At 37.9% G+C, this 8,761-nt stretch overlaps 1 protein-coding gene across 8 annotated transcripts in view; it reads left to right on the top strand.

Annotated features, from left to right (window-relative positions):
* The window catches only part of ZMYND11 (zinc finger, MYND-type containing 11), a 76,446-nt gene that overhangs the window by 46,649 nt on the left and 21,036 nt on the right, over positions 1–8,761 (top strand). For 7 of the 8 annotated variants that reach the window (XM_010836420.1, XM_010836419.1, XM_010836418.1 and 4 more), the window contains one exon: positions 301–462. The exons of the other annotated variant lie outside the window; for it this stretch is intronic. In XM_010836420.1, coding sequence (XP_010834722.1) covers positions 301–462 — 162 coding nt within the window. The remainder of the gene's footprint in view (positions 1–300; positions 463–8,761) is intronic. 8 annotated transcript variants of the gene reach the window in all.

The raw sequence follows: 8,761 nt of genomic DNA, 5'->3' as shown, positions 1-8,761 counted from the left end.
AGATTCTATAAAAACTGAAAGATAATGTTAGAAGTTGTATTGGCTTTGGGCTTATTTCATTTTGGACTGGTTTTGTTATCAGATCACCTTAAGATATTTCTGAATATAAATATGTTTAGGAGAGAATTGAAAATTGAAAGAAGCAAATTTCTAGGTATTTTTTCCCTCCTGTTTTAACACAGTAAATGTTTAAAATTGTTTATAATGCCTAACTTCTGATGGACTTTAGTTTCAATTTTGTTCTTAGTCATTGCGGATATTGACAAAATGTCATACGAAATTATTTTGTATTTTTTGTAGGACTGGGAAACAGAAAATCATGACTGGTATTGTTTTGAATGCCATTTGCCTGGAGAGGTGTTGATATGTGACCTGTGTTTTCGTGTGTATCATTCCAAGTGTTTGTCTGATGAGTACAGGCTTAGAGACAGCAGTAGTCACTGGCAGTGCCCAGTTTGCAGGGTGAGTACCTATGAGCTTTAATGTGCTGGTCAGAGGGTTGGAATTCATTGATAATAGCTGCACAAAGATATCCCAGGTGGTCTTGCCAGGTTAATGGATAAAGTACTGGAGGGTGGGGGTTATCTACTGAAATGATGGTTAATGAACATAGAACACTCATAAATGAATATCACAGAACACATACTCAGGGTATGGATTTTAGAAAGTTTCAATCATGTAAAAATATACTCTCTTCTTTTTATAATTCCCTCTGAATTGTGTGACTCCTTTAATGGACAGACTTTGGGAATCAAGAACCACTGTCCCATACCAAGGTCTGTTCAGTCAGTCCTCTTGGCTGCTCAGAAAACACAGGTAGCAAAAGGCACATTGTTGGAAAAGTTCTGTATCTGCTTTCCATTTTATATCCATGTAATGTTGCCTTTATTTTTTTGTCATGTCATGGGTTTATTTCTTTTCTTTGGAGGGTGGAGGGATGGGAGAGTTGTATATCAAGAATTCTCCAAAATGAAATAGTCTGGTAGGTAAAATAGGTACTTCCCACGATTATTTTCATTTATATTACTTCCCTGTTGAGAAGAGTACATGATTGTGCTTGTTGGCTGCCGATGTGGTGTGTGTGTGTGTGAGTGAGTGATCGCGATGCCTAAATACCACGTGATGTATGGCCTTGATGGTCATCAGTCAGGAATTATTTGATTGGAACTTCTATTGTTTTGTACTTCACTATTGTTAATATACTTACTTGGAATTATGCAAATTGCCGAGATTACTCATGGGTTCTGTTGTGAACATGTTTTATAATACTTGTATAACTTAAATATTCATTTCTTCTTTAAAAAAGTTATGTCTTTATCTCCTCTTTGGTACCAGCCAAAAATCATCTGGTTCATTTGCCAGCATGATGAGCAAAATACAGTGTCCCTTCTAGTCTTCCTTTAGTGACTGTGGCTTTGTGTTACCTAAGTATGTTTCTTAGCAGCCCTACTATACTCGTTCTGTAGGCAGACAGAAGACTGTTGGTATAACATTTTAAATACATGTGTTATGATGATGTGTAATCAAATGCCTAAATGCTAGATAATTAGTGATAAACCTCTAGGTCTGAACAGATCAGTATCAAGCCTCAGGGTGTGGACCTTCTCTAGAGGCCTGCAAGAATTTGAAGGCTACAGTAAATCAGTATGGAGCTGCACCAGTGTCCTACAATTTACTCTCATGGATTTGTGTTTTACCAGTAAATAATATCATGGTTTTCACTAACAGTTTACACTAGAGGAAGTAAAGAATTAATTACATCTGAAGAACAAAAGTATTAAGGTAGTAAAAATATAAAAGAGGTTAGGTCACTGATCAAAAAATAGGGGCTCAGGGACTTAGGAAGTACAATTCTGGACACTCCTGAATCTTTACAGCTGTACTTTGTAGCTGTAGCTGTAGCTTTGTAACATCTGATATTTAGCTCCTATCTCATAGTAAAGAATTTAAATAAAAACACGGATTTTTGAGGATGGGTTAAACTTTATGGTAGGTGTTTTATACTCCTTACATTAAGAGTTGAAGTTTAACACTTAAACTTTTGAAGAAAATGTGTAATGCTTTTTCTGTCAGAATTCAATATCAAGTTGTCATATTCCAGTTTCTAAATATGTTTGCTTTACCGTTTACTGATAAGATGAAAACCTTTAAACTTCAGTGGGTTGCTGGCTCACAGAAACATGATAGCCAAGGGGAGTTTAGCCAATCCCATCCTGCCTTTGTGTTCTTCCCTTTGGTTTTCTTTTCATCTTTGTCAGCCTAGATATTCTCACATTGTGATGTAATTATGCTTACTGAAATGATGCTATGAGTCAGTAAAACACTGGAACTCAGATTCCTTTCACAGACCGCGCGGCTCTTTCCTTAGACTCAAAAAGCCTGTGTTTGTGTTGGGGTTGGTGAGTTTAGCTTGAGCTTTAAAAATTCCAAAGAAATAATTATTTCTATGTTAGATCTGTTCAATTTTTTAAATTGTTATGTTCAGGAAAAAGAAAAGTACTAACAGTTTCTTTCCCAAGAAAAGGGATAATAATAAACTTGAGATTCTAATGCAGTTTTAAATATCTTTTTTGATTGGTATTGGGTTGATATATTTGTTTAAACAGTATGTCAAGACTTCAAGTAAAGCTGTTTTTTTAATAATCTAACTTGAGAGTGACGGACCAGATTTAAATTTTCTTGAACTAAGAGAACTAAGGCTATAGACTGAAACTTAAAGATTATGGTTCCATGTCAACCTAAGGATCTCTATTTTCATTTTTAATTAATGTCTAGAAAGAATATATAGTAATTAGATTTACTAATGAGGAATTTTTAAGGTAAAATACCAGGGCCAAATTTCAGTACAGGTAAAAGTAGTGGATGGAAGCCAATCACTGTGTCTAAATTTGAAGATAAAAATATTTTTAATACTTTATACTGGTCAGAAGACTTTTGTTTTATGTAACCTCTGACCCTTACAGCATTGAATAGGTTATTTCTCACCCAGCTGTCAGCTGTGTTAGCAGATTCACTTCAGCTTGTTGAACAACTTTATCTCATATGTCTGACAAATTCCAAAATATTTTAAGAAGGCAATGATGGGAATTTTTCTCAGTTTAAAATAGTTTTTTCAATTTTCATAATAATCTCAAGAATCTCAGAACCCTGAGGATATTTCTTTGAAATATCTGCCTTTCTAAACAACAGTTAAACTACTACTATACAAATACAATTGATAGTTACTGTAATGTAGCTTTGAATATCAGGTTAGCATTTTGCTTTGAAAAAATTCAAGTTATATCCAGTTTCATACTCATGATACCAAGAATTCCTATTAATTGGAAAAAAGAGTTTTAAATCCCTTTTTTAAAAGTTTTAAAAAATTCAAAATTATAGGAGGATAAAGAAGAAAAACAATCCCAGCAATGCCACCACATCACAGGTGAGTGTGCTCACAGACCTCTGTGAGTGCACACTCCGTCTGTGTAACTAACTGGCTGGACCCATGGATTAGGTACACTGCTGATGGCAGCTGGCTTGCTTCTACTCAGCAATGACCCAGACACCTTTTTTCTGAGATGTGAAAGGTTTCCGCTGATGCACATATGTTGTGTCCATGTGCTGTCTGGGCCGCTGTCTGGGGCGCTGTCTCCTGTGCTGTCTGACCAGCAACACTGACTGAAACTCACCTGTCCGGGGCAGAGGGATGGTGGGGACTCCGGCACCTCCGTTCCAAGGTCATGACCCATTCCATCTGGAAGAGCACTCTTCTTATCATTATTTCTGTATGAAAGTGAAGTTTATATTTTGTTAGATGTTATCTGAATTTTAAGTAATATTGAATTTTATTATTTTCAGGAAAAAAGAAACCATTAAATTTTAAATGAAAATTGTTTTAAAAATTTTATTTGCTTAAAGGTTGTATCTTTAAAACAAAATGTAGTCAATTTTACTTTTCTAAAAAAAGAATTATACATATACATGTATAGACATATACATGTCTAATTAGACATATACACATCTATGCAGGTCTGTTTGTTTGCCTTTACAAGTTAAATTCACTGAAGCAGAATTCTTAAAGATAGGCGCATTTCAATCTGTGATAAAAATTACCAAGTTGTTTGTCAGAAGATCAAACCCATTTATACCAACACTGAAAATATTTTCCAGCTTTTTGCTACCAATTTGACAGGCTCCAGAGGGATATCTCACTTTAATGTCCCTTCATTCTCATTTGCACAGCTTCAAAGTTACAGCCATTTGCTCCTTGACGCTGTAGTTGCAGAAAGCAGGCCTGTGTGTGTGGCCTGTAAGCATACATGTCTGCGGGTGAATGTGCGTGTGTGAGTGAATGTCTGAGTTGTGTGTCTGCACATGCACTGCACCCTTGCTGGGCTCCAGCCCTCCTGGTAAACATCATGCATTTTGAATGATCTCCGCTTGGGTTTTCTAATACATGGGCGAGGTGACATCTTATAGGAAACCCTAAAACCATTCCCTAGGTTGGCACCACGTTGCCTTTTAGGTCATAGTTACTGGTAGATCTTTCTGTGGGCATGGACTGTTCTCCCTGTGCTGTCCAGTGGGAGCCACTGGCACGTCTGTTGAGTGCTTGCATGCGGTGTGGAGACCCAGGCACTGGTTTTCAGTTTGGCAGTGTGACTTAGGGCTACTTACTGTCCTAGGCGATGCAGCGTTATAAATGCAAATCTAAATGCCTGTAGTAACTACTGCAAGAGAAACATGAGTGGCCTGGCATTTGTTCTCCCCGTGATGCCACAGTTCCGCCTTGAAAGAGTTCTAGAGGAAGGGTGTAGCGCAGCCTCTGCCTTGCTGCCCTCTGCTCCATAGCAGGCCACGGGCAAGCCCTGCATCGTGCTGCGCAGGTTACAGTGTGCGCTCCGTGACGTGCAGTGCACAGGCTGATGGCTGCAGTACCTGATGGTGCTGTGTTTGCTCTGAGGCCGATTGTTCCTAAAAATCAGAATACGAAATGCAGGGGCAAAGAATAGCGAAATAGTTGGCACTTTCCAGGTTAATGATCCTGATACAATAGTATTTTGGAAATCGGCCCCTGTTTCCTACATCCTCTTTTAATATGTTAGTGTTCCTTATATAAATGAATTTCTTCATAACTTTGGGGAGTTACAGATTCATGCTTCTGCTCCTTTCAAATTTAAATAAATGAAAATTTTATGTTTGGACTAAAATCCGTCACTAGGGAGCAGAGTGTAGAGCTCTGAACTGTGAGCAGGTGGGAAGCACCAGAGGAGGTGGCCGCGGTGAGTGTCTCACCTCCTCACTAGAGGGTGGGCCACGGTGAGCGTCTCACCTCTTCTTCCACGTTCGGCCCTCTATGCTGCTCCAGTGAAATCCATCCAAAGTTTTTTTTTTTTTTTAAGTTGAGATATCTTTATTATTGAGGTATAGTCGATGGACAGTATTGTAGATTTTAGGTGTGCAACATAGTGATTCATAATTTCTAGAGGTTATATTTCATTTAGTTATTATAAATATTGGCTATGTTTCCTGTGTTGTACTATATACCCTTGTAGCTTGTTTACTTTATGCATTGTAGTTTGTACCTCTTAATCCCTTACCCATATCTTAGGCCTTTTAAATTGTCTCATTATAGCATAAAAATATTGTACTACTGTTTATACCCTTAATATCTTTGGTTCACTTTTCATCCCTTTTATGACACACTTATCATAATCTATCTATGAAAAGATCAACCTAAGTCACAAAAGAAAAAGTGCCATTCAGGGAGTTGGATAAGGGATATATTATTCCAGTATATCTTTAAAAACTTTTATAAAATATTCATTTGCCTACAAATGTTTCATATGGTATTTTCCCCTGTTTAAGGTCACAAATTTTAAGATTCGTGTTAATATACAAAGAGTATGGAGAATTAACTTAGCCTGCTAACAAAATACAGAAACACTAGAAAATGCAGAGAAGAAAATGAATGCATATGGGAAAATTTTACTTATTTAAGAATACTTTGGTTCTACATCTAATCTGAGAAGCTCTCCCAGGTTTGCAGCTCCTGGTTTTCTGATCCCTGACTCCTCGGCATTTAAGAAGATGCAAAGAGGGGAGGGACTAGTAGAAATGATCCCTGCAGTCTACCTACTGCTGCAGGTTCTCTTTAAAATTGAGAAAAAATAGGTCTGTTTTACAGGAAACTTAATAGAAATACAGAAAGAAGTTTACAGAGAGCATTTAAAGTGAACTTAAAGTTGATGTTAAGCCCCAGGTACTGTATATTTTTTTCACATAAGGTATAGTATACTCATTAGACAGCTACTGAAAATGAAGGAATTTAATTGGTTTGCTAAAACTAAACCAAGAGTAAATCTCTGTTAGGACATCACCATGGGTGCATACTGACTGGTCAGTGTTAACTCAGCTCTGGTTAAGTTATATTTGAGTCATTTGCACTGAGACTCATGATGAAAGCTGTTTCTTCAAATTGGAGATAAAACTTTACTTCTGAATTAATTTTTCATTCTTTTGGGTATGTAAGCAGTATAGTTTTTTAAATCTCAAAATTAAGGAGAATTCTCATTTAATGTATTCAGAATGAAACAGGAAAGAATGCTAAAAGAAAATATTTTGAAACATATATGCTTTATGTATCTGCTGCAAAACTGTAACTGTTCTTGCTTTCTGCTTAGTCTTCCTTTCTTAATGTAGGAAATTTATTAATATTTTCACCCTGAAAGTAAGTACCTTTACCTTTAAGATACATATTATCAATTCTGGAGTGGAGATTTCATGTTTAGATAAAATAGAAACACTTAAAAAAAAATTATGTTGTAGACAGTCATAGTATTGAAAGTTACAAATGAACATCAGTTTTTTTTTTTACATTTTTTAAAGACAGTTGGATTGTATTTCTATACTCACAAAAGTAGAAAATTAATTTTTAAAAAGGTCTGTGTCTGAACCAATTACTTTATAAGGCAGTTTTGCTATTCAGTCTAGGCTTACTAGAGGAAAAAGTAAAGGAATTTTAAAATTGGATCTAGGATATAAAATTGTAAAATCCTCATGTATTGTATAATCTCTATAAAACTACCTGGACCAAGCAAGAAAGGAAAAATCCATGTATCCCCACATTGCCTTGTCACGCTAAATTAACAAGTTACATAGTCAGAAAGGGTTGGATGTGAGTGTGAAATGTTTGTGGTGCATTTTGTCTTGGTGATATATCATTTTAGTGGCTTTTTTAGAACCTTAGTTGAATTTTATCTTTTATTTTTAGCTATAAGGGACTAAAGAGGTAATTAGTTGGCCTGGTTCCTACATCAAGATGGTTACCATCTTGGTTACATCAAGATAAATAGGTGGTTATTCTAGATAAATAGAAGGCTTGCTTAGTGTTTGTAGCATTATGGCACCCCACTCCAGTACTCTTGCCTGGGAAATCCCATGGACGGAGGAGGCTGGTAGGCTACAGTCCATGGGGTCGCCAAGAGTCGGATTCGACTGAGCGACTTCACTTGGACTTTTCACTTTCCTGCATTGGAGAAGAAAATGGCAACCCACTCCAGTATTGTTGCCTGGAGAATCCCAGGGACGGGAGCCTGGTGGGCTGCCATCTATGGGGTCGCACAAAGTCGGACACGACTGACGTGACTTAGCAGCAGCAGCAGCAGCATTGATGTACTGAAAATATGTACAAAGTGCACACACTTTCCTTTTATTGTCTCTGCAGGTGTTGAAGCAGGAGGGGAAGGAATAGAGGGGTGGGCAGGTAGTAGTATTGTTGGCTGGTTGTCAGCTTCATTGAGCAGAGACTGTGTGATACACATTCTGTGATTCCGAAACAAAGTCGTGTGAGTTGTTTTCAGAAGAGGCAGGAGAGGCTTACTACAGTGAGGAATCCATCCTCCCTGTGCCTTTGAAACTTATTCTTTATTTACAGACCAGTGTTGACAGAGGAGGGAAGGAACAAGTAGACAGCCTGTGTTCTGTCAACTTTTCCTGAATGTCCCTTTCGTCTTCCTAAATCCCTGTAACGTCGTGCAGAAGAGCTGAAAGTCACCCCCAAAAGTACACTTAATCCTAAATGATGAAACTCCTGACACAGTAGAAATAACATAGCATCTGTCTCGGTAGATCTAGTGTTCTCGCAATTTTTGTGTGGATGTAGTGTATATAGGAATACCACATGTTCACAGTACAGTCAGTTGTATGGCTTGTAGAATAATTTGAGACTGTACTTTAATAGCTGGTAAATCACCCTAGACTGGGTGGTGCAGAGCCGGATTGTATCATATGAATCTAGCCAAAGCCTCCCAACCTCAGTCAGAGAGCAAAGAGCCGATTTTGTAAAAATTAGTGAAGATAGACACAACTGAAGTAGCATTCCGTGCTGTTTTGTAAGTCTGTCTGAACAGTCTGGAAACCTGTGCATGAGTGATTCTATAGGAACAGCTTCTCGGGAAGCAGAGCACCTGAGAGCAGAGTCTCGTTCGCCAGCACTCTCCAAGAACCACCTCAAGACCTCTTTGTGGTGTGAGTGACCCTCCACGTTCAGCTTTTCCTGTGGACAAGAAGGCAGATTGGTGACATCTGAGGGGAGGTTTTTATACTTAAAGTTCCTTTAACTTAAGTTTAAAAAAGAAAAACCCAAAAAACTATTGCCAGAAACTCAAGTGCAAATGATTGCTGCTGGCCTGGCTGTGGGAGACGTGGGATGGAGCTGTGGGGGATCAGGCACTCTGGATGCGCAGGCGTTTAGCCGAGTTCCTGTCCTGGTGCCGAT

The sequence above is a fragment of the Bison bison genome, unplaced genomic scaffold, assembly GCF_000754665.1.
Source record: "Bison bison bison isolate TAMUID 2011002044 unplaced genomic scaffold, Bison_UMD1.0 scf7180017864063, whole genome shotgun sequence".
Taxonomy (NCBI): domain Eukaryota; kingdom Metazoa; phylum Chordata; class Mammalia; order Artiodactyla; family Bovidae; genus Bison; species Bison bison.
Note: the sequence above shows the minus strand (reverse complement) of the source record. Positions and strands in the feature narration are given on the sequence as shown.